General features: G+C 34.4%; 1 protein-coding gene across 2 annotated transcripts in view; it reads right to left on the bottom strand.

Moving 5' to 3' along the window:
* Parp8 (poly(ADP-ribose) polymerase family member 8) overlaps positions 1–27,384 on the bottom strand; it is a 166,675-nt gene that overhangs the window by 51,874 nt on the left and 87,417 nt on the right. For both annotated transcript variants that reach the window (XM_026385927.2, XM_077795659.1), the window contains 5 exons: positions 19,199–19,236; positions 11,185–11,274; positions 10,627–10,697; positions 9,179–9,256; positions 7,239–7,333 (listed from right to left, as the gene is read on the bottom strand). In XM_026385927.2, the coding sequence (XP_026241712.2) occupies positions 7,239–7,333; positions 9,179–9,256; positions 10,627–10,697; positions 11,185–11,274; positions 19,199–19,236 (372 nt within the window). The remainder of the gene's footprint in view (positions 1–7,238; positions 7,334–9,178; positions 9,257–10,626; positions 10,698–11,184; positions 11,275–19,198; positions 19,237–27,384) is intronic.

Here is a 27,384-nt window from a genome sequence, read left to right as displayed (position 1 = left end):
AGCTGGGGTTGTGGCTCAGTGGTAGAGCACTTGCCTGGAATGTGTGAGGCCCTAGGCTCTTTCTTCAGCACCACATAAAAATAAATAAAATAAAGGCATTGTGTCCATCTACAACTAAAAATATATTTTAAAAGATTACTGGTGCCATTGTTACCTCCAGTTTATATGTGCATAAACTAACTTATTCACCACTGCTTGGTAGTAGAGCAGGGACTTGAACACGTGTATTCTAGGCATTTATGCAACCAGTAAACTGAATCAATATCTGAGAAACTAACCCTTTGATTAGAAAACAGGTTAATCATTGACAGATAATTTCATATAAGGTCCTCATTATAGCCTTGTGAAATGGATAATACACTCATTTTGCATGAAAAGAAAATTGAGGCCAGGGAAGTAAGGGAAAAAAAGTTGTCAAATGTAACATGAGTCACTGGGGAAGTCAAATCCATCCATATCCAACTTCAAAACTGTGTAAAGGGCTAGTAATTAAATAAGATAAAGATCCATCAACAACTAAAATTTTTTAAAAATTAGGGGAAAAAAAACTATGTACAGAAAAGTATCTGGCACATGGAATACTAAAAAAATGTTGTGTATTATATAAGCAAGTAATACAAGAACAATACATACTGTTATTTTTGTATGGTTAGGAGTAGGAAATTTTAATGATTTTAACAGTTTAATATAGTATGATAAATAAAGGAATCAGGGACATCATTTCATTTTCAGTTATCTGTGACAAAAAAAGGGGGCAGTATAGGAGAATGTAACAACTTGAAACTGGCTTTCTGCATTTTAGACTTCAAAATTATATTAAAACATTACATGAAGAAAAAAAGTAAAATTGTTTACATAGGTGTTTAATTTAAAAAAAAAACAAACATACACCACAGCAACAAAACGTCTGTGCTTTACATAAAGGATAAGGTAATTGCAAATTTAATTTTGTTACAATTATACAGAAGTATAAGAGCAGGACCAAGTAAATGAACCACAGAAAGGGTAAATATTTTAGGCTTTCAGGATATATTTATAGTCTCCATGGCATAGTCCTCTTCACTTTTGTTTCTCTTCCTCTCTCTTTCTGTAGCACTTTAAAAACACAAAACCTACCTGGAGTGGTGGCGCAAGCCTGTAATCCCACCGGCTCAGGAGGCTGAGGAGGAGTATTGCGAGTTCCAAAACAGCCTGAGCAAAAGCAAGGCTCTAAGCAACTCAGTGAGACCCTGTCTCTAAATAAAATCCAAAATAAGGCTGGGGATGTGGCTCAGTGGTCAAGTGCCCCAATACCATTAAAAAAAGCAAAACCCATTCATAGATTAAAACACGCCTCACAGTCCCGAGGTGTTAATATAATAACCCTGAATAAAAGCAAACAGACTGTAAATATAACAGATCAATATCCATTGTTAATCATGTAAAAAGAGCAATGATAAGGAGAAATAGCAATGTTCAAGAGAAGTTTCACAGGGATACAACTACAGGACTACAACTACAGGAATTAATCCTAAGAAAACAGCAGTAAACAAGTGCATCAACCTCTGCAGCAGCAGAAATTGGAAACAATTCAACTGAATATTCAAGAATAATAGTTAACATTTAGCTTAAAAATATCCATTGCTAAGGAAGTTGATACAAAAATTATCACCTCCAATGTATTTGCCCTTCTTGATCTATGTTGCAGGATCATTTCTAAAAAGTGATGCCACTGTGGATGCCACTGTGCATTACACTAGCCAGGTTTTCACAGTGACCATTTCTGACATCCTCATGATCAGGTTTCCTTTCTCTCATCTTTGCCAGTTTCATTGGGTAAATAACTTTTATATGAATTTATTTACATTGGCAAGACTTTGGTTATGTTTAGAGACACAAAGGAAGGAATCAGAGATAACAAAAAACAGGAAGAATTTTATCCACAATGAATTCTCCTTACACTTTTCCAGATCATGTTAACAGAATTCACCATAAAGGTATGGCCAGAATCTGACTGACCTTATTTTAAAACTTTTAACTGTATTTTAAAGTATTTTGTGTATGGTTTCTTAATTTTTTTTTTTTTTGGTTTTGGTTTAAAGTTTTTTTTCCCAATATCTGAAAGTATCTAATGTTTTGAAGTTCTAGGGCCAGCCTCTACAATTTATCGAGACCCTGTCTCAAAATAAAAAATGAAAAGGACTGGGAATGAACAGGTTCTGTGATAAAACAATCCTGGGCACAATCCCCAATATCATAAATATACACACACACAGGGAAGGGGTACAATGGATATAAGTCAAAAGTGTTCTTCACCACAGCAGAATGTGAATACGGGATTTAAGGTAGAAGCCCTGAAGGTTTGCAATTAGCTGGACCCTGCAGATATAGACCTGTAAATAGGCATTTCTTAAATTTTATGCCATGCTTCAAAGAATTCACAAAAGATGCTACATAACTGCAAACCCATTTCAGTTGTGATGCCTTTTCTATATAATGCAAGTAATTTCATGTTTCCCACTGTGAGATTATGAAGTGTGATTATGGTTTGTCCAGACTCAGGGACCCAGTGATCAGGATCACTTCTATAACTGAATACCTTTCAGTACCCCAGGATCTCATGAATAGCAAATGCAGAGAATGAAGGTAGAAGCTTGATATATTAATCCAACTTGAATTTGGGCTATGTTCTGAATGCACTTTCAGGATTATAATAGCTCAAAATAATTTCATGCACTGCCTGTATACACCATGAAAAGATCATGTCAAATTAAATGACTTTTTTCCCTTAAAATGAGGAAAGCAACACAGAAATGATCTGAGGCAATTATTTCACTTTGAAACAGAGGATCTGGAAAAAAACTATTACATAAATGACCTCTACTGATACTTAGCAAGACTTTCAATTCAGGGTGAGCTAATTCTAAAGTCTACACATCTTGAAATCTAGACATTTGATTCAGGATATTTACATGATCTAGATTATTTAAGAACATGTACATAAGGAAAATGGATGGAACTAGAGACCATTATGTTAAGCAAAATAAGTCAAATTCAGAGAAGGTCAGGGTCCATATATCTTCTCTCATATATGGAAGCTAGAGAGGAAAAGAAAGGTGGAGAGACAGGGATCTCATGAAAATCACAGGGAGATCAAGTAGAGGAAGGCACCAGGAGATGGGAGGTGGAAGCGAGTAGGAAAGTGTTGGGAGTGATAATTGTTCAAATTATATTGTTATATTATGAGCATGTGCAAATACGTAACAGCAGATCCTATAATGCACCAATAAAAAAAATGTAGAAAGACAAAAAATGAATATAGAAAGGAAAAAAACTGCATCAAGTAATTTTATTAATAAAAATGTACTTTTGAAGACAGAATTCTTAGCATTTCAATCTCTAATTTTTAATGGAACTAAACAAGAAATATCCTCATTAATGAGATTCACATATGCACTCATATTAAATATTAAACCATCTGGTCTTCCTTTGGCCTTTTTCTATAATACTTCAGATTTTTCATTATACTACCGTGGCATTTTATAACAGTACTTGATCAAAATCAGCTGAGGTTATGCTGCTATTCTATTTTTCGTTATGAACTTTCAAGAAAATTATATGTACACGCAAACACACACACGAAATTCTACCATAGACATTTAAAAAAAAATTTTGTAATTGTAGATGGACACAATATCTTTATTTTATTTATCTTTGTGTGGTGCTGAGGATCGAACCCAGGGCCTCACATGTGCTAGGTAAGCACTCTAAAACTGAGCTAAAGTCCCACCCCCATAGACTCTTAAGAAATAAGCTTCTTTCTATTTAGTTATTTCTACTTTCAGCAATTGGGCAGTGATATTTTGAGAAGATATTTTGTGAAGAAACGTACAGCTTCCCATGATATCTGAAACTCAACAGCTTGCATGTCTATCTCTGCATGCCTACTCAATGTGTGTTTTTGCCCAGTGTGGGAAAGATGTTTGTGAATGGGCCAAGAAATATGCAAACTCAGTAGTCAGGAAGAGATCTTGGCAAGATTAGAATATTTGCAAGACTACATCCAAGGTAGCTATAAATTACTCTAAAAGACAACAGAGCTAAGGAGAACTTAGAAATTAAATGCAAACAAGAAGGGAAACAGATCTTCATAAAATAAAACAATAGTGTCTAAAATGTACTGAATAAATAACTGCTACAACTCTGCAGTCAGCTTAAACATCCTTGGTGAGATGAGTGTCCAGGATCTGGGCATCTGAAGCTCCATCTTGATTATGCTCTCATGTCTTTGGAAAATACTCTTCCACTGGTTTCTTTTCTCTGTGCTCCTCCTATCATCACTTTCCCAATTTTTGGTGACAGACTTATTTTTTTTTTCTCCACCACACTCAGAGGCAGAAGGTGGAGAAGCAATATGCTAGAAAAAGTATTACTAACATCTGATCCAAGATCTTGTTTTGATAAATGACATCCTTCAATGTAGACTAAGTTATGCTGTGGTAACAAACATCTTCAAAAATCTCAGAGGCATAACACAAAAAAAATTTGCATCTCCTACTACATTGGGATGAGGGTTGTGGGGTGATTCTATAAAATCTATTATGGGTCACATTTCTGTACCTTCTTTTACCCAGTTTTTAAGAGAGTTTTTCCTCCATCTTGACAATCTGTATTTCCATTTCTCACAAAGAACTCAGATGTGGTTAGTTGCCTTTCTCATTAAATGTCACATAAAAAAATGACACCAAACAGCCTATTGTGCATATTGAGGTACTTCTGTTCTTCAGACTCCATTAAGTTCTTATAAGCCTCAATTAAGTGAAAGAACAGTTAATTAGAACGGTCTGTTTCAACAGACTTAAGAACTTTGCAAGGAAGATGATTCTAAGACCTTATGCTTAACTGCCATTTTCCCCATGAGTCCAAGTCTCAGCATTTGAAGGTACAGGATGTTTATTTATTTTAAATAAATAAAAACAAGTCTTGCTACAATTCACCTTTATACCACAAGACCTTTGGGAAAGCATTTATTCTGGAGTCATCCTCTGAAGCTAGAGAAAATCTAGAGCAGGCTAGAGTATGTTTTGTATTCTTTAAGATTTAAATTGGATCAAAGAATATTATAAGCAAAATAGGCAAGGGAAAAGAACAAAACCATTTATGACTTTGGGTACTTCATTTGACTGAAATTTCAAGAGTTAACAATAAAAATACAAACACAGTTCATCATAAGTACTTAATAAATATTTCGTGAAGAAATAACTTCTTATGTACATAACAATTTAACTGAAGCCTATAAAGTACTGAAATGTGTTTTAGAAAAGCCTTTAACTATAAAAAGCAGTCAATAAGTACCAAGGTTATCCTATTTTATGTTGTTGTATTTTGTCTCTTAAATATATTTCATAGCCTTTTGCTTCAGTGGATACATTATTGTGTTTAAAATTAAAGTTTTAAACTTTAAAGCAAAATTTGATTGCCATAAAAAATATCTATTGTTTTGGACTATTTATAAATAGTCCTTATTGCCTTCTTCATACCTTTATATCATAACATTGACTGACTATCCATAAACTAATATCCATATTAACAAATACATTTATTTTATAACATTGACTAAATATCCATATTAACTAATTTGGAACCAGAACAGAAAACAACTGTGAAATAATTTGCTAATATTGGGGCTGGGGATGGGGCTCAAGCGGTAGCGCGCTTGCCTGGCATGTGTGCGGCGCTGGACACCACATACAAATAAGAGATGTTGTGTCCGCCAAAAACCAAAAAATAAATATTAAAAAATTCTCTCTCTCAACAAAAAATTTTGCTAATATTGTAAGTCTACAAAGATTTGCTTTTCTAAATATAATGCCTTTATAATCACTCAACTGCAGTGCATCCACAAGTGAGAGAGTGACTGAGCACAGTCCCAGGTTGCTGAGGCTGCAGGGGGTGATGGGCTTTTTCTGTAGTTAAGATAAACTTGGCAATTATAAATTATAGCTGTGTCCTAAGTCCCCATTAAAAATATTTGTTTGCTCTCTCAAAATATGAATATGTCCACAGAAGGAGTTATAACCAGATAATGTAACTGTCCTTTTTCAGAGATGGTACCACTGACAACAGTCAAGAATCCACCATAAATTGTGTATTTCATGTATGACCCATGCTATGGTATGCATGATATTAGAAAAATGATTTAAAAAAACAAAGCAAAACAAAATGAAACAAGAAAATAGTACTGCTTCAACATTCACAGAATTCAATCTAGGGAGAAAGAAGAAAACTAATCATAAAAACACATGAGAAGCAGAATAAATAAGATAAATGCCAAATAAATATATGGGGAATCCAGAGGGCAAAATAACTAATCTGCATTAAACATTTAAAGGTGGCTCAGAGAATGGACCTGCAGATGGGGGTTTAAACAGAGGCAGTAACAGGGTTTGAAGGAAAGTATTCCTTGAGGAGAGAACTGATCTGCAAATGCCTGAAGTTGTGGGGAAGTAAAGGGCCTCTGGGTGATTTGGGTGGATAAAGAGGGAACTGAGGTCAGATTGCCAGGAGAGTATAGAATTCCATGGAGACTTAAAAGGCTGAACTACAGGCAAAGAACAAGAAACCAGAATACCAGCTGGAAGCTACTTTAAAGCCAGAGAAGTCTTTTTTTTATATTACAAGGAGGAAAAAGAAGGTAAGTAAGGACAATGAGATCTTCTGAATGACTATATAAAAAGTGGTCTGAAAATTTATCACCAATTATTAGGTAAGTGAAGAATAAAATACATTACCATTCAAACAAGAACTGTGCAAATTTATGTCTTCTTTTTTAGGGATCAGATTACAATGTGATTTGATTACCAGTGGCTTTGCATTATTTACTTTTATTGCTCACAAGAATATGGCCTTGATTTATGATAAAACAGGATGAACCCAGCTGACCAAACCTACTTCAGTGATTAATTGACACTTCGTAAGACTACTATTTCTTCAAACTAAATCTCCAAAATAACTAGTTTCTTTAATGTAATCACTGAAATCTTAAACCACACATACAAAAATATACATAAATCTGCCATTTTCTATAAATAGAAACAGAATTAAAACACACACACACACACACACACACACACAATCTCTCAAAAACATTCAAATATAATATCCCTCAAAAAAGTCCTTAAATGTAAGCTACTCCAACAGAGAATCCAAATGCATAACCAAATAATTTTAATTTTTATTCACTGAAGGCACTCATTTACCTGAGAGAAACTGCATGTGGCCCATATATCTCTCTCACTGCCGATAAGTCAGCTTCCAACTGTGGGTGCTTGTGCAGTTCCCCATCATAGTTCACCTGATGAAAGGGATGATTCAGAAGTGACTGAGGGATAGCCAATATGGAAAGCAGTATGGAGATTCCTTGGAAATCTGAGAATGGAACCACCACTTGACCCAGCTATCCCTCTCCTCGGTTTATACCCAAAAGACTTAAAATCAGCATACTACAGGGACATAGCCACATCAATGTTTATAGCAGCACAGTTCACAATAGATAAACTGTGAAACCAACCTGGATGCCCTTCAATAGATGAATGGATAATAAAAAAGTGGCATATATACACAATGGAATTTTACTCATCAATAAAAGAGAAAAATCATGGCATTTGCAGGTAAATGGATGGAGTTAGAGAAGATAATGCTAAGTGAAGTTAGCCAATCCCGTCAAAAAAACAAATGGAGAATGTTTTCTCCGCTACAAGAAGGCTGACTTATAGTGGGGTAGGGAGGCGGAGTATGGGAGGAATAGATGAATTCTAGATAGGATAGAGGGGTGGGAGGGAAAGGAAGGGGGCAGAGGATTAGCAAAGATGGTGGAATGTGATAGACATCATCATCCAAAGTACATGTATGAAGACACAAATTGGGTGTCAACATACTTTATATACAACCAGATATGAAAAATTGTGCTGTATATGTGTAATAAGAATTGTAATGCATTCCACTGTCATTTACTTTTTAAAAAAATCAATAAAAAAATAAAAGAAGAAGTGACTGAAGGATAATAAGAATCACAAGAACTAAAACACTATCTTTTGGACAGGCCACTCTATGTGTTCTGCCATGGACATTTTCAACTTCATTAAAAAAAAAAGAAAGACAATTCACTGGTGTTCCTAGGTTCACATATGGCTAAAATAATTCATTATGTTAAAATTACACTATTTTGACATAAAGAAAATGGAAATGTTAAAAAGGAGTGAAATAAATGCCTGCCAGATAATCTCAAAAACTTTTAGATAAACATTTTACTAAGCATTTACTTCCCCTTTGTAACAATCAATAATGAAACAAAAATCAAACATTATTTTGCATCGTGTTCAAGTATTATATTGATTAAAGAATCTTTTCATTAGGAAAACTATCCAATTACTAGAAAATTATTCCTTGGAGAGAAGAAACCTGGTTTTATTGAGTCCATATTTCTAGTACCTTGCTTATGCTTAACTAACAAACTACAAATTTTTGATTCTGACTGAATAGAATTGCTTGAATTCTTTTACATTATAACCACCCTCTTATTATTATACTGCCCAAGGTACAAAGCACATTTGATCAAGGGTGACAAAGAAACAGAACATATAACCCATATCCTAAAAAATCAAATATTCGGTTTTAAATTTCAATATTATCCTGGAAAAATGTGATGAGTTATTTTATAAATATATATAGCTAGGCTATTTTCATATATTTAAATTACAACATTACTTCATACCAATTTCTGACCACAGTGAATACAAATATAAATGAATAAGGAATAGGCTCAATAATCAGGACCCATGGAATTTTATAAAGCTTAACAATCAATGTTTTTATTGTGTCCTATTTCAAAACACTAAGTGCTATGTACTTAACCAAAGTAAAAGCTAAAAGCATAAGAAAATGTAATCTGAAAAATTTCTGGAATGAATTAAGACAACTTCAAAGTAAATAAATGATTACAGTTTAAAAAAAAAGATAATCTTGTTTCTGAGGATATGTAGAAAAAATGAGAAACACATCAATTATACAGATTTTTTTAGTTAGTCACAGAGTCATGATGAACTCCTAGGTCTCTTAACTTTCAGGTACTGATTTCTACTAAGATAAACATGGATATAAGAACTTTGAGACTGGATATTTGGAAGACAGGTTTTCTTACCTGTCCTCCATAATAAAATTCTTCAGAATCATTATCACCTTCAGAATCCTCTTCCACTGTACTATTTTGTCTTGACTCCTTAAAACAATGAGAGTAATAAGACAATTTTAATGGTCAAACTACTTTGCCTCCATTTGAAAATGAATTTGCCATAATAGAAAGCTTTTATGCATAGTACAACAATTTCATATATAGATTTCTTGGTGCAGTAGTATAACAAATAAAACAGTAGTAAGAGGAAGTTTTGCAGATGCATTGACCTCTTCATAAAATATAACTTCCTGGAAACCAACCTTCCTTCCTCCCTCCCTCCCTCCCTCCCTCCCTCCCTCCCTCCCTCCCTCCCTTCTTTCTTTCTTTCTCTGATCTTAAAATTTGTAATTTATTATCTGATATGCATTAAAAGCTTATATGTATTAAAAACCTTTGTATAATCAATTATATGTTCAGCTTTCCTTTGACAAACCTTATGGAGAGTTCATACTAGTATAATTTTTATTAACAAGTCTCTTTGCATTGTTTATCCAAGACTGACCTCCCTTCTATTGCCAACATCAAAATAAAAAAGAATGAATGCGATAATATAAAAATCAAATTATAAACATAAATATAAATCACATTGTGAAAAAAACCTTTCAGTATATAGAACTTATTTTAGAATTCAGAATTCAAACAGGTATTCAAATGCTTAAACTTGAAGTTTCAGTTTTTAATTAAATGCAAAGCTGCTATGAGGACTGAGTACAAAAAAAATGAAAATTCTTATTGGTATTTCTATTATAGCCTTAATATTAACAATGTCAGAAACAATAGATAACTTCTTTTGGGCGCAAGAATCCATTCATCCAATATTTTATATGAAATATTTATTCCTAAATTTCAAGTTCTTAAGGAAAATAAAACAACCATAAAAGGGGACTTTCGGAATAGCATTAAGTCAATAACAGTGTGGAGCAAGCAGCAATTCTCACTGTGGATAAACAAAGGAAGGATCCATGGCACGACCCTTAACAGGAAGGGAGCTGTATCAAGTGCATAGCTTTTAAGGAAAGAACTACTGTCCCACTGCACATATTTTTCTAAATGTCATGTTATTTATTCATAGGCTCAAGTGAATTTTTAAAAAGTGGGGAGAAGACATAATTTAAAAAAAAATACTGAACAATAAATAATATGACTATACTGATCCTAAGGGTCCCATCAAAATTATGTATAGCTATGTGGAGTTCTATGTAATCAAAAGAAAAAATTATGTTTGGCATGCATTTCAACCATTTTTCAACCAAATGTTCTTTTACCACACAAAAAGTACCTAACTCACAAGCTTGATTTTCATTCACAACATTCAATTTTAATCTAAGTAACAATGAGATATTAATTCCCAATACATGGTAAATTTAAAACATATTCATGCTGTTTACAAAAAACAAGAAATAGAACTTACATACCTCCCCATTTTCCTTTTGGAGTTTGGATTTTATGGATAAACAACAGTTAATGTCATTTGTTTTTCTTAGTTCTGAAATAAAGTTATAATTTTAAAAATTAGTTTTGAGGACACCATTCACCAAGTGTTCATGAGTTTCCATCTAAAACTACCCCTTCCCTCTACTTTGCAAAGAATGCAAGTTATTCTGATTTTTTTTCAGTGTATGTAAAGATGTTATCAAACTAAAGCACCAGTATACAAATTTCCTCAGCTCTCAGAATATATTTACAGTATTTTTCATTGCCATTAAGTAGAAAAATAATATATAAGGAAATGACCTATACCAGCCATTGTCAACATAATACTCTTAAATGAGGTTTTTAAACAATTAACTCACATGTTTTAAAGTTTATTTTATAACAAACTAATAGTTTTTAAACAGAAAGTATACACAGAGAACCAGATTAATAGATGCTAAAGGTGAATATTAGTTAACTCAGATAAAAGACACAAAGATACAAAGCTACATCAGTTAAGAAAAATCAACCTAGGATAAAAAAAATAGTATTACTAGTACCTGTTGCAATTCTATGAAAAATTACTGGAATTGGCTCTGTAGTAACTAGTACATCTTCATCATTTTCTGAACTTGACACATATGTATTGTCTGCACACACAAAAAAAATATATTGATAAAGGCACAGTGTAAAATAAAATTGTAAAATAAGAAATTTCAGATCACGTTATAGTTCCAATTCTTATAAAGAACACACTGCTACTCTAATTAAACTCTTAAAAAATGAAGCAAATTTCAGATTTATGCATAAATGGCCTGATGAAAGATTTTTATAGTCTCCCTTGAAAATACAGACTTTAGATAGACCCTATCCAAATACATTTCTAATATCCCATGAGGCAATAAATCATTCAGATGTAACTGGTTTTCCTCAACTGGGTCCTGCTCTCTATCAATATGGACCATAAGGAGCAGGGTGAAAGTGTGGAGGGAAAAATCTCAAGAGCACATGATACAGTAAAAGAAATTCACAGTCAAATCATGTTAAGAATTTGAACTGAAGATTCTGTTGAAATCATAATGTTCTTTTTTTTTTTTAAAGAGAGAGTGAGAGAGGAGAGAGAGAATTTTTAATATTTATTTTTTAGTTCTCGGCGGACACAACATCTTTGTTGGTATGTGGCGCTGAGGATCGAACACGGGCCGCACGCATGTCAGGCGAGCGCGCCACCGCTGAGCCACATCCCCAGCCCTGAAATCATAATGTTCTATCATTGGTTTTTGTTGTTGTTGTCGTTGTTGTTGTTGTTGGTGGTGGTGGTGGTGGTGATGGTGGTGCTGCTGCTGGAGATTGAACCTAGGGCCTTATGAAAGCAAGGCAAGCATTCTACCAACTGAGCTATATCCCCAGCCCTCTACTGTATATTTTTTTAATTGATATAAATCAAGTCTCATAATTATCTTTCTTCCCTAAATCAATTTTATATATATATATTCATTATTCAAGTTGAGTATGCAGAGCATTAGAATATTCCATGAGTCCTTGCATTTCTTATTTATTGTTTGTTTCTTCTGGAAAAATAATACATAAGTTCAACACTTTGTTCTGATAGACACATATCTACAAGTATATGGAAATATAATAGACAGGTATTTGCTGTCCTTTTCTCATTGCTGACTGCAGATAATCTGTAAGACAGCTATTTAATGAACTAATTCATTAATGATGATTCTATAATGCACTCATCAAGGACCTACTAAATTGTATAAATAAAATATTACCGGTGAATAATAGAAAAATGGATCAATTTCTGCGAAGGGAAAATAGTGTTGAGATGACTGAAGGAATACATGTTACAAGATCTTTCTGAGCCAGCTTTTCATAATATTGTGTCAGTACAGTGAGAACATGATTCTTAATTGATAGTTATCTAAGTCATTACTTTATTTCTGAAAAAACATCTGTACTGTTTTTAGACTTTGAGAATAAGTCAATGATAGAAATATGCACCTACAGCTTAACTGCAAAAGACTCTCAACAGACATTAAGTCTTTAACAGTTATTCAGGAAGGAGAGAGGAGTGGGAGTTGATTATCCCTGAAACAAAACAACTCTGCCTCATGGCTTTGACTACTGTTAATCACAAATAGTGCTTTATTTAATGTTCAAATACCATCAAGGAGGTTATGAAATTTTCATGCCTATCAAGTGGGACCACAGATTAAGAAACACATTTACTATAATTTATTTTAGTTAATGTTTTAGCCTGCTAGTTGACCATTTATCAGGAATCACTTCTGGCCATAACCTTGTACTTTCAGGTAAGCATAAAACCTTTCCATTAGAGCCAGATTTTTTTTTAAGTCTTTCCCTGTTAGTAATTCAAAGTTATTTACTACTAAATCAACATAATTATCTGTTTTACTTATGCAGAATGGATTCACTGGAGTAAAGTAGGGAGAAAATAAGTATTAAAAGGGAGCTTTAGAAAAACAAAAAGTAGCAGCTGACCACCAGCTAGAAGTGATGATCTTGAATGATCCATAAAGTGGGCGGTATCATGCAATTCCTGGCATTGTGGGATGACGGAGATTTTACTGAAGCCTTCTAGAGACAGGCAAATTAAGATATTCTTCAGATATCATGAAGCTGAGTGGTCAAGTGTTTGCCTAACATGTGTTAAGATCCTGGGTATAGCTCAGAGGTCAAGTATTTGCCTACAATGTGTTAATCCCCAGTACCATGCCCCCTCAAACCAAACCAAAAAAAAAAAAAAAAAAACAGGCAGATTGAACATTCATGAACTAAAATTTCATTTCTAGTATGCACTTATCAGGGTAATCCCAAATACTATGTATGATTATAAAATTCTAAGTCAAAAATTTTAAAAGGAAATAAACAGTGAATAACTTAAGGATTTTCTATCAAAATGGCTCATGTAAAGTAATGTATACAACTATTCTCTATTCATTACTGGGGGGGTGGGGGAGAACAACTCTTACAATATAAACTCCACAAAAAAAGTACAAGTAAACCATAGGACAGTGATTTGATGCAATATAATATAATATGTGAATATATATTTGATTTAAGATAGCCAAAAATCAAGATGTTCTCAGATTTCATGTCATTAACAATTAAATCACTACCATGATATAATGGGCCTCATCAGTTCACAAAGACATATCCTTTTATTTTTTTTCTTTCTTTTTTTGATTCCAGGAATTGAACGCAGGGGTGCTTAACCACATGAGCCACATCCCCAACCCTTTTTATTTTGAGACAGGGTGAACCTAAAGGACATCATACTAAGTGAAATAAGCCAGAAACAAATATTTCATCTCATATACATGGACCCTTTAAAAAAAAAAACTGAACTGGAAAAGACTAAGAGTAGAACAGTGGTTGCCAAGGCCTGCAGATTGGGGAGAAATATAAAGATGTTGGTCAAAGGGAAACCAGGTGTTTCTAAAACATTCACTTATAAAATGAAAAAGTTCCAAGGTCCTAATACACAGCATGGGTGATGTTAGATATGTTACTGAGGAGGTTTGAATCTTAGCTATAAAACAAGGAGGGCGTGTTGATGATCTCTGAGGTTGCAACAACAGTACCAATCCATTCTGTTTTTCTTTTTGTTGTTGTTGTTGTTGTTAATAACATCAGCAGGGCCTGCTGGTACATGCCTGTAATCCCAGTACTTGACAGGCTGAAGCAGGAGCACTGCCAAGTTTGAAGCCATCCTCAGCAATTTAGAGAGATCCTATATCAAAATAATAAAAAGGACTAGGGATACAGCTTAGTGGTAGAGCACACCTGGTTCAATTCCCAATACCAAAAATAAATAAGCAATTACTTATAAATTTTCCTGGGGCTGGAGTCGTAGCTCAGTGGTAAAGCGGTTGCATAGCATGTGTGAGGCACTAGGTTGGATTCTCAGCACCACATAAAAATAAATAAATAAAATTAAGATCCATGAACAACTAAACAATACACATTTTTTATAAAGTTATATATAAATCTTTCCTTGAATTATTTTGCCACCTGTAATATTATCATCATTTAGAAATGACAAAGTAGGACATAATTAGGGTTAGGAATACATTCAAGGTAACAGAAACAGGATGTTTTCAAAATAAATTTCCTCAATGGAATTCTACTTGACCCCAGAACTGTCAATTTTGTTTTGTCTTGCTTTGAGACCTCTGGAAACAGGTTGTTTAATGTGTACATTTTGTAGACCAACAGATCTTTGTTAAAGCTGGCAACAATATGAATATTTTTCTCTTCACTTTCCTACCAAAGCATTCACATATTACCAGAACTTTCATAGACAACTGGGAAAGATAAGTAGAGAGCTACAGAAAAGCCCCTTTTAAACTACTGTTTTCATTCTACTTCAAATGCAGCATAATTTAAGTCATTCCATTCTTCATTACTATGTAATTTAAAAGAAATGACAAGCAATAATTACATAGATTTGGTATGATCCTATATATTTTCCTTGAATTTTCTATGTAATTTCAAGTCATCTCCTAAGCAAGTCAATTATTATTTCTACTTTAGATTAGTATATCGAGACAGAGATATTAAGTCATCTGTTCAAATTACTTAAGTAATTAATTAATTATACCAGTAGAAAGTGATGAAGCTCAAATATTTCTGAATTCAAACACAAAACTTGTCATTATGTGTTTTGAAATAACAATGGTCTTACAAAATATAAATGCTTCTTAAGTATTTAAACAATTATACTTTAGAGTTTCTAACTTGATAAGAGACTGTATAGGATTCTAATTTTTAAATGATTTATACACAGAGCTATTTCAATGTTCAAATAGGTGACCTAAGCCAAGACTTTGGGATTTACAAGAACCAGAGAACCCAGAAACTGTCTCCTCACTCCTCTAGATCCTAGTGAGGAATATAGAAGAGGTGAGAGAATTGACTCTCATCAGTAGGTAAGCCTCCTAATTAAAGGTGGGAACAGATGAGTAGTAAGACTTCCGCTCTTTTACTATAGCAGAGCCAACCTGTGACTTACATAACGTACATCTGCTCTTTATTCCACTACCCCCCCCAAAAGATCTCCTCTATAAAATCCACAAAAAAAAAAAAATACAAGACAGAAAGCTGCTCTATTTATTCACTTTATTTTGAAGAGTCAACATATCATTTGGTTTCTCATTTATATTCATGCCATTGTGTGTGCCTGACTCAATAAAATGGAATTGTAATTTTCACAAACTATGAAATAAGTGTCAATAGATGGCAAAGGCTAACTAGCAGAGCATAATTGTAAAATGATAAATCCACCCCTAGGGACATAAGCTAAGGTGACTTAATTCTCATTCTAAAGAATAATGCTGGGGCTCAATGGTAAAGTGCTTAACTTGCATGTGTGAGGTACTGGGTTCAATCCCCAGCACCACATAAAAATAAAAATAAATATACTGTGAGCTCATCTACAACTAAATAAATATTTTTTTTAAAAAAAGAATAATGCTGATACATTTACATAGAGCAAAGAAAAGCTCATAATACCAAGCTTAGATGATAATATCATCACTAAAATATATAATCACAAAAAAGTAGAGGAACAAAAATCCTAAGGAGCATTATCTGAAGGTATTAATAAAAGTAATGTTGAGATTACCACACTAGTGCTTAAAAACCAACTATAAAAAGAGCTAATTATTTAAAAAGAAATTTAAACAGACAAATGTTTTGGAAGACAAACCAGTGGTGGAGGAGGACAAGAACAAATAAAAACAACAGAAATAGGAAAGGAGTTGGGCGTGGTGGCGCATGCCTCTAATCCCAAGACAGAAGTTCAAAGCCAGCCTCAGCAATGGCGAGGCGTGAAGCAACTCAATGAGTGGGACCTTGTCTCTAAATAAAACACAACAAGAGCGCTCTACTCCCACATGCAAGGCCCTGGGTTCAATCCTCAGCACCACATAAAAATGAATGAATGGAATAAAGGTATTATGTCAAAACTACAACTAAAATATAAATATTTAAGGGGGGGGGGACACTGGGGATGTGGCTCAGTGGCCAAATGACCCTGTTTCAATCCGTCATCCCTCCCCCCCCAAAAAAAAAGTAAGAAAGGAGAAATAACCACACAGACACACAAGATGTTTTGTTTTTTAACAACTCCAAATCAAATACTATTTACTTTTTTAAAAAACTGGCCATTTAAGCAACATAGTGACTTTAAGGAAGAACACAAGTTAAAAGATGTCTAAGAAAGAGAAAAACAGAACAGTCGTGGTAGAGAATTGCCCTGGAACTATCACTATAATGATACACGTCTTGGACAGGCTTGCTTGCTCCAAGTGTAACAGTTTACTTCCATCAGGAACCAAAAGTCTATCATGCCAAAGTATATGACAACAACACACATAATTTTTATAGATCACCATTTAGACACCTGGAAAGTAACATGTCACCTTATTTTTAAAGGAGAAAATACACAATACTCCAATAGTTTCCTACTAAGAAGTTAATGAATATTTACTATTCCCTAAGTTTTTAAACAAAAAGTGACAAATGAGAAAAGGAATGATATTTGATTTTGTGAAAGCAATTGGAAACATGTTAATTTTGAGAAAAGGTACAAAGCTGCCAATGTTCATACCTATTATTAAAATTATTTTTACTTATTTATTTGTTCTAATCAGTTGTACATGACAGTAGAATGCTCTTTGAATCATTGTACACAAATGGAGCACAATTTTTCACTTCTCTGGTTGTACATAAAGTAGGGCCACACCATTCGTGCAATCATACATGTACAAACATGTAATGATGTCCTTCTCATTCCACCATCTTTCCTACTCCCTTCCCTTCTTCTCTCTTCCCTTTTCCCAATCTAAAGTTCCTATACTCATCCCAGGCACCCCATTCATTATTAAAAGTTATTCCGGAACTTCTAACCAATGCCAGAAAGGAAGAAGAAAAATAAATAAATAAACATATAGGTATGAATGTTGGAAACAAAGAGCAAACATAATTTTATATAATGCTGTCTTTTGAAAAGTTAAGCATGACTTAACAACTCTTTGTAAATATACACATGGATTAAAATTGAGTAATGATGGAAATGTTATCATATTAACTTTCACTTTGAAGAAATCACCATAAAAATGCTAATACTGCTTCTTCCTAAGAAGCAACAGGAATCAAAACTGAATTGTAGAGTTTTTTTAGCCATCAAATTTTATTTCCTTGGGAAATATTATTTAATCTCTCAGCACATTTCTTCAAGTTTGAAGATTATGACTGCCCCTGTTTGGCCTTTAACACAGGAAGGCATTTAGAATCCCCTGAAATTATGTGGAAATATTTTGGTAAACTGGGCTGTGTACAGTGTGTTTTGGTATACTAGACACAACAACCAATTCACTATTCTGCCCCAGTACTTAGAACCCAATGCTCTAATCTCCTTCATCCCTCCTTTTTGATCAAGTAGATCAAATACAGTGTTTATTTATGTATACTCCTCCTCTTTGGGGAAATCATACTTGAAATTCACTACAAACTTGTTCCAGGAAGTAAAATTTAGTGGAAAAAAACGGCACAAATAATAACAAAAACTTTGTTTTAAAATTTCAATTTTTACATATTAATATTTCCAAATGCTTCTGTGAAGTGCAAGGAAAACCCAATTAATACCTCTTGGCCACAAGAGGGCGCTAAGCATTTGGTACACCTAGTACACTAAATGCATCTTTATATCTAATACGACAGAATAATTCACTTAACATCTTCAAATTAGGCTTTGATTTGTGGAATTACTTCTAGCACCTTGATTTAAACCTTTGCCCCTCTCATTGTTAACATCTCTCCAAGAAGCCCAGATGAGAAGCACAATAAATACAGTTTTTACAGTAAGAAGTGTAGGTCTTTTATTTTCCAAGAATAACTTACAAGAATTCAGGATCCAAAACATATAATATCATAATAAGTACAATGACTTCATGTCCATCTACCAACAATATTTTTATTTACAATATTTGATTTTGCTTATCCAGTAAAACATGCCAAGTATGCTTTCTATATTACTCTCTAAAAATAGGCATGCCCTTAATAATGAACAATCCCCATTGTATTATTGTAAAATAGTTTTTTATAATATTATGTTTAAAACATATGGAGAGCATAGAAAAATAATTTTAAGTAGTTGGGAGAGAGGGAGGGAAAGAGAAAGAACAAATAAGTATTACCTGTATTTGTATATTATGAAAAGCCAAATAATCTCAAAAACTAATGACTACACCAGTTCAGATAATCTTTAATTGTAATGATGTATTGATACAGGCTGAAGATATCACATGAACTCTATATAAGTGCTTTTTAATGGTAAATTGTTTTGACTCTGAACTATGTCTCAGATTAACACATGTATTTCACAAGTAATCAACAGATTTCTATATCTTTTAAGACTTCCTCTGTCAACACTTCACCACTCACTATATTTATATTTATATCTCCAGAAGGGGGAAAAAAAACATTCCAAGGAGTTAGAACATGAATATGTGTAACAAAAAAAAAAAAAGGAAAGCATACCTGGGTAATCTTCAGACACATGTACTGAGTAGGATACACTGTTAAAATAGGAAAAGAAAGTTTTAAGTTATTGTGAAAGCAGACATGCTCTTACAAAAGCATAACAAACCCAATGTTATACATTCATTTACACTGATTAAAATAAAATTATGACCAGACAAGATCCTGAAAACCTCATTTGTCAGTGACATAGGAAGCTTACAGATTGTTAATACATACTTGCAGAGTTTTAAATGGATCTTTCTGTTAGCGGTTTTGAAATTTCTTTCTTCCAAGTCATACTTTTTCTAGCATATATATGTCTTTTTTTTATTTCCATAATCTCTAAAATGTTACTTATAAACATTTGTTTGGTATGCTTAGATTTTCTTATATCCTCTTTTCATATCAAAATGCATTTCACTGACAGGTATAATGGTGCACAGCTGTAATCCCAGCTACCTGGGAAGCTGAGGCAGAAGGATCATGAGTTTGAGGCCAGCCTGTGCAATTCAGCAAGAACTTATCTCAAAAGTGCACAAGGACTGGGTATGTGGCTCAGAGCTAAAGCCCCCCAGGGTTAGATGCCCCGGTAGGAAAGAGAGGCATGTATTTCTTCTATTTAATTCAAGAATTAAAACTTTTAAGAGGTATTCTTCATCAGTCAATCTTTCATCACCACTCTATACAACAAATAAACTACCTTTTATTCTCACAAGGATTAAACTGTTTCAAAAATAATTTTTAAGTTGCATTTTAGCAATTTCAGAACTGCTTTTCTCAGTAACAGCATATCTCTTGAGGTTATGGCCTGTCTATTTATACTTGTAGCATAGTCACCTATTTTAGTGCATGACACAAAGCACATATTCAATACTAGTTATTTGAGTGAATCAATAGAGCAGTCACCAGCCACAAAAAAAGCCAAAATTCTGTTTGAGTTCAGCAAAAACATCTGCCTGTTAAGGGGAAAAAACTGAATTCTTCTGATACAGATTTTATTAAAAAATGTCATTTAAAGTGAACCCAATACAACTGAAAGTCAAAGCAATCTGTGCACAAACAGAAAAATGTAATCTGTAGTCAAATGAAGCAAATATTCCAATCCAAGTATTGGAATTAGCCCACAATGACATTAAAATAGTTACACAAACTTTAAGTATGTAAAGGAAAATCCAATCAGAAAAGGATAAAAACAAACATGAACACGACCATCAATGTGGGGCACAAGCAAAAGAGTAAACATTTATGTAATTTGTTTCAGAAGGCCTAGTAGAGAACTTGAGAAGAGAGAATAATGTAGGAAAGAGGAACTGAAAATTTCCCAGGTTGGGTGAAAGACAGGTGTATGGTTTGAAGAGACTCAAAACCTATGCACCAAACAGGAATGTAAAGAAAATGATACCCAGGCGCACAGTCAAATTCCTGAAAACTAAATATAAGGGGGAAAATTATGAAAGAAATTATACATTACATGCAAAGAAACAATGATAAGCATCAGTGAAGACTTCAGCAGAGGTGAACAGCTGTCATCCTGGAGTCCAGGATCAAAGAAAAAAGACCACATACCCATCAATGAAGGCAAAATAAACTTTCAGATAAGAGAAAATCTGTCCACAGCAGAACTTGCCATATCCTAATCAAAGTTCTCCCTTTATCATAAAGTTTTATAATACTTCATTGCAGGATTTAAAGCATAGGTGAATGTTAGACATATAACAATTATAGCATGATGGCTATGTTTCAGAGGAGACAAATGTCATACACAGGAGCAGGGTCCTCGCATGTTAAATGAATTGACATAATAAAAATCCTAAACAACTCAAAAGAGAAGTTGAGGATATATAGCTACTTAACAAAAGAAAAGACAATTAATAAATTAAACTGGAATTTTAAAACTCGTTTTGGAACATACAACCCAAATGAAGGCAATAAAAGAAGAAAAACACAGGGAAAACAAAACAAAAGGGACAAATTAAAAGCAAATAGTAAATGAAGCCTGAATCTAGCCATACCAACAAAGACATGAAATGTTAAGGAACTAGACACACTGTGTAAAAGGACAAGATGGCCAGACTGATTTCAAAAAGTAATAATAGTAACTGTCTCTAAGGGATCCATGTGAAATATAAAGTCACAGAAAGAAAGTAAAGAATAAAAAAGATAATAGACGGTACAAACAGTAAGCATGAGATGCTGAAGACAAAGACATAAAGGGATCATTCAGAATGATGACTTACTTTATAGGCCCTAGGCTCAATCCCCAACATTTTTAGAAAAGGTCAATTTATCAGGAAGAAGGCATAACAATTGTAAATATTTATGTACCTAATAATAACAGAGCTGCAGATTATATGAAGCAAAACTTAACAGAATTACAGGGAGCAGTAGACAACTTCCACAATCACAGTTTGAATAATTGATAGAACCCTATCAAAATACAAAGAAACTAAAAGACACCGAAGGTCTGAAATATTTTTACAGAACATTATAACTGCAGAATACAAAGAAAAATCATATACTGAGCTAAAATTCTCAATAAATTTGAATGAGTAGAAGCACAGTTCCTATTCTGGGTTTCCTGACTCATCTTGATTTCATGGCACTGAGTCTGAAGTTCTCAAAAAGTCCCTGACTTTTAGAATAGGCGACTGGATTTAGTGTTTTGAGACAACGATCATGAGTAGGGCAACATCCCAGGCAAGTCCGCAAGCCCAAGTCCCCAAGATTCCACCATCGAATTCCTGTCATGCTGCTTAGTTCTTGAAAAACTTTAGACAGAGACAAGAAGGAGCAAAAAATTAGTAGGAAAGACGGATGATTAGTAATGAGATCAAAGCATATTTAATTGTTCAATGATCAATTCAAGGAGCAATTTTTGGTAACCTGAAATAAGTCAAATACTATGTTAACATGAAGTAATACTGAAGTAAAAAGATTTATAGAAGACAACTTTGGACAATTAATTCAAGAGAAACAGAGAATATGAAATAGTGGATATGAGAGACAAAGAAATTTGACAGTTTTTTTTTAAATGTACATTCTTTTAGTTGTCGATGATCTTTATTTTATTTATTTATATGTGGTTCTAAGAATTGAACCCAGTGACTCATATATCCTGGGTAAGCTCTCTACCACTGAGCTACAACCCCAGACCAACTTGACAGTTTAAACAAGTTTTTTTTTAAATTTTTAATTTGTTTAATTTGAGATCTCCTCTATCTTTCATCCACTTTTCCCTATTACATACACATTACGTACCTACAGTAGAACACTGAAGCCAGGAAACTGATAAGTTTGTGCGTAGTTTTGTCATTTTATCACACATGCTTCATATAACCAACACCACAAATCTAGATATAGAACTATTCAAAGATTTGCATCATGCTGGCTACCCTTTGAGAGGAACTTTGAACTCCCTTTCATCCCAACATCCCTAACACCAGGCAACCACTAATCAGCTTTCCATCTCTATAAATTTGTCATTTCAAGAATATTATACAAAAGAACCAGAATATGAAACACAGGATTGTAAGGCAGAATTGTATTTTGAAAAAAAAATTACTCTAGTAGATAGTACTTAGGATAGAGAGAAGAGACATCAGATTAAGAAGGTATCACAATAGTATAAAATATAAGCAAATATTACTGGGGAAATATGTAATGGGACTGAGAAGTCAGGAACAAATGGCAGATGCTGGAACCCAGCCAAGATCCTAGCTTTGGGAATCATGGCTCTGAGTTAAATGCCAATAACAAGCAGATAGAATGTCCATGCCAGCAGTGCCTCCAACAAGTTAGGGAAATATACACTCTGGCCCCATATGAATTTTTTCCCATGGTTCACTTGTTTACACAGTAAACAATTATATAGAAATGAAATTACTGATCAGAGCACCCCTTCTGATCTGGCAGTACTATGTGGCAGAAGCCCGGAACCTTGCCAAAGATTATACTCAGTAGTAAGCTGAATTAATTCCCAACAGCCTTCCATCTCAACCAACAGCAGTTGGCTTTGTTTTTCAAATCATGCCTAAAAACAAAATGAAGCCTGAATTTGTTCCTTTATCTACCTCCCATTATGCAGCCTGCTTTAGCCTGAGTCACACAAAAAGGAGTCAGATTCTAACTTTGAGACTTCATAGCCGAGTGCTATAGGAAAAGTTACTTCAAAATACTCAGCTTCAAATGCTTTTCAGTGAAATGGGAGAATCCATACCAGTGACTTCTGCGCCTGCTGTGATGATTTAATGGTTTAACAGGTGTAAGGCCCCTAGGACAATGCCAGACACAGAGCAGCAGGTGCTCGGGAATTTTAGTCCCAGCACAAGCAAATTAAAATTTACATTAGTGAAATTTTACATGAATGAAATGTCTCTGGGGAACTCAATTTGCTTTAAAAAAATTAAATATATTACATTTATCAGAGACCAAAGGTAACACTGATGACTTTATTGTATGGTAGTATTGTACTCATGATATTGAGAGACAATGTCCATGTTCATAACCATACCTACTTTTTCAAATACAAGGAGAAAAAAAAAAAAAAAAAGCACTGCAAAATGATTCATCAGCTCCTTGTGCTACAGCATTTTCTTGGTAGAATACCAGAAGGAAAATTACCACAACTGGAAAATCCTAATCAGTTTCACTTTGTAGCTTACAGGGTTCGAAAGGAAGCAATCCAGTAGAAGCAGACATGCATGATGATGCCAGAGGATCCAATAGGCAGGGCCAAAAAAGTACAAAGTGCAAAGCTTAAGTGGTTTTCAACGTTAGTGTTATGCTGCACTTAATACTACAAAGCAGGCAAAAGAAATTGTCAAGTGGATGCCAAAGAAGCTGAGCCTGAGAAGAAAGAAAACCTTGAAGCAAGCTCTGCACTCCTATTCCTGGGAAGGAGGACCTTTCAGAATTCTGGAATGTGCTATATTATAATTATATTAAGGGGCTCTGTCAGAGAAAGTCGGTCAGTCGATAGGTGTTTCTTATATATTTACCTGCACAGCACAGTGAGAGGTCCTCAAAATCATAAGTTTAAAACTAGAATCTACCAATTATTTCTAACACCTCAATAATTTTCAAACAAAATGGTTATTTCACCTCTTCCTCCTCTGAAAGCATCTAAGATCTCCAGAGAATGAGTAGACCCAGAGGCAGGCTTGGAGGAGTCTTCAGGTGTTCAATATTTACCTGACCTTGCATTTTGTTTAAATAGTAGTGTGTTTACTCCTGTAATTGAATTCATTCATAAGGTCATCCCTGTATTTTAACTCACCAGTTGCTCCTTCACCATCCTTCTCCTTATAAAATGCTACAAAGTGCTTATAGTTTAGTCATACTTCCATACTCAAGTTCTCGTATCTAATTCCTCAACAATCGGGAGTTGGTGGAAGATGGCAGTTTTAACATAAAAGAGATGTGAACTTGGATTTGAAGATGAAGACCTTTCCAGAGGGCTAAACCAGTGCCTGAATTTTACTAGTGGGATCCACAGTGACTTTCTGCCATTCTTAACAAAAAAAACCTCCTGGATTCTGAGCTCTTGCTTTTTCAACTACATCCAAAGGTTTTGAAGGAAGAAGCAAAACTAACATTCTGTTGTGAAAATACCTTTGACCTTACTCTCTAAAATCTAAAACTTTCCAATAAACTACATCTCCACATCTCTTTCTCTCCCATTTGTTTTAAAATTTACATGAGAAAAAAAGCAAATAGCAGAAGCTAACAACAACAACAAAAAAAAAAATGACAGTCAATGGCATCAATCCTCCACTCTAGCTAAGATGCTTATGAGCACAGATCTCAATGTTCTCTGTTCACCTCAATTCTACAGCTGAAACCTGACACCAGATGAACCCCACACCGTACCCCCAGACACCCTGGAGCTTACTAGAAGAACATCCATGCCAGCACTTAGAAATCTATCTGCCCTGCTCTTCAGTGCAAGAGGGTAAAAGAGAAACTGTCCTCCTAGCCCTGCCAGCTAGCCTCTCCCCTAGTAATCTCAAAACTGAGGAAACCTAGAAGCTCAGTTTGCTATTTTAATGCCATTCAATGACCAAAACATTCACCTTCATGTTCATGAACCTATTCATTTTCAAAAAACATTTTCTAATTATTCAGATCAACCAACTACAGCACCCTCATTTGTCACCACTATTAGCTACAATCTTTGTGTCACTTAGCTAAAATTAAGGATTTCAAGGGCAGATTGTTGCTTTTTATATCACTACATCCTATGGACAAGCTATTTAAACTGCACATAGTTCCACGGCACTTTTTTCCCTTACCTTTATCTCGCCAAATTCATGGCTACACCTTGGATCTTGACTTAGGGCAGAACTGCTCCCTGTCGAAAAGCTCAATGGACTGCATCCCACTTTCTAACTAGTGCTTATCACTGGAGAACAGCACTCACTCCCTTATCCCTACTGTCTAACAATCTCAGATCATTCACTCTTTGTGTCTTTACTGGTCCCTCAGGGCTTCAGTTCCTTCTTTATGTGACTACAAATACCTAACAGCTCTCTCCACTACAGGTTCACTCCTCTGTGCAGCCCCTACCTGGCAGACCACCTGCACAACCCTACTAGCTCCAAAGGATAGACAAGTCATGCTTGGCATTCTGTACTCCTAGACCTGGGCTCTGAATGATGCTGGAAAGGGTCTGGTGACATGTGGACACATGGTGCTCAATACTGGCTACTAGCAATTTTGCCCAGTAGCCTCAGAACCCATCCCTCATAGACTTATCTATGAGTCTTCTTCTTCTTCCCAGTTTTTTTCAAATCTTCACAACTTTCCACAACCTAATAATAACCTGCCCTTTCACTGTCATTAAATGTTTTATTGGTGGAATGTGATAGACATCATCATCCAAAGTACATGTTTGAAGACACGAATTGGTGTCAACATACTTTATGTACAACCAGATATGAAAAATTGTGCTGTATATGTATAATAAGAACTGGAATGCATTCCACTGTCATTTTTTAAAATCATTAAAAAATGTTTTATTTCCACATTAAGATAAAAGAAATCACCTTATGGTTACTCCCTCAAGGCATTCCTTCTATTCTTTCTGCTACCAATGTCCACACACAGACTTCTTGGAGTACTTTCTTTTTCCTTCAGGAAAAAGGAAATTCCTTTCCTTATATTTAAATTTAATCCATCTACTAGCTGTACAGATAACATAAACCCACACTCGATTTGGGATTGTGCTCTCTGAATTTAACCTAACAATTTCACAATTTGAAATATATGAAAATACAGGTTTTTGATATATTTTATGGCTGATATTTTTTACTGAGAAAATTAAATGCCAAAAGACAAACAATGTAGTACTTGCTGCCAGGCATTGTAGGTCTTTATCAGAACCCAATCTGAGGCAGGGAGAATCTGATTTAGAAGATCACAAACCTGAAAAGGGGGATAGCTAAAAAGTATTCCAGGTGACTCTGACAAAGACGAACTCTGAACATCATTTCCAAGAAACACAGATGAATTCTACAGAGTACATTTCTAAATCCTTGACATGTCTGCTAAAGCTATTGAAGATCTAATCCATAACTATCTCCCAAATCCCAGGAATACCAAGACCTTAACTGCCAGCCACTCAAAGTTTCATCAAGCTTGGGACATGTCTTCTCCCCCCCCCACACACACACACACAAAAGAAAGAAGCCAGACTGTCTGAATTTGAATTCAGACCTACTAACATTACTATGTGACCTTGTGCCAAAAAATTAACTCCCCTCTGCCTCAATTCTCTTCTGGGGTTCCTATCTCTCACAGTTATCATGAGGAATACACAAAATATAGTTAGGAATAAAACTGACAAAATAGTCAATAAATAATAGTTGCTTTACTAAATATTACTATTATTAAAATATTATTATTATTATTAGTCCTATGCAGAGTTACCTCCCAGTAACATACTCCCTCTCCCTTCCAAACTCACTCTCAGGAAGAAATTTCTCTGAAACTTCAACTACCAAGGCAGCCAAGAGAGTTCCTTTCCCACTTTATTTATTGCTCTGAAGCTGAAGAGACACACCAGATGTTTTCAACCTCAGAATGCCACTATCTAGAAACAGTAACCTATCACTCAATATGGAATTTTGAAAAAAATTAGCAAAACTTGAGAGCACTACAATGACAATCCTTGATAGGATACTTCCTTCTGGGACAGTCTTTAAGAA

This window comes from Urocitellus parryii, chromosome 1, assembly GCF_045843805.1.
Source record: "Urocitellus parryii isolate mUroPar1 chromosome 1, mUroPar1.hap1, whole genome shotgun sequence".
NCBI classification, from domain to species: domain Eukaryota; kingdom Metazoa; phylum Chordata; class Mammalia; order Rodentia; family Sciuridae; genus Urocitellus; species Urocitellus parryii.
The sequence above is the reverse complement of the archived record's forward strand: the minus strand, read 5'-3'. Positions and strand labels throughout refer to the sequence as shown.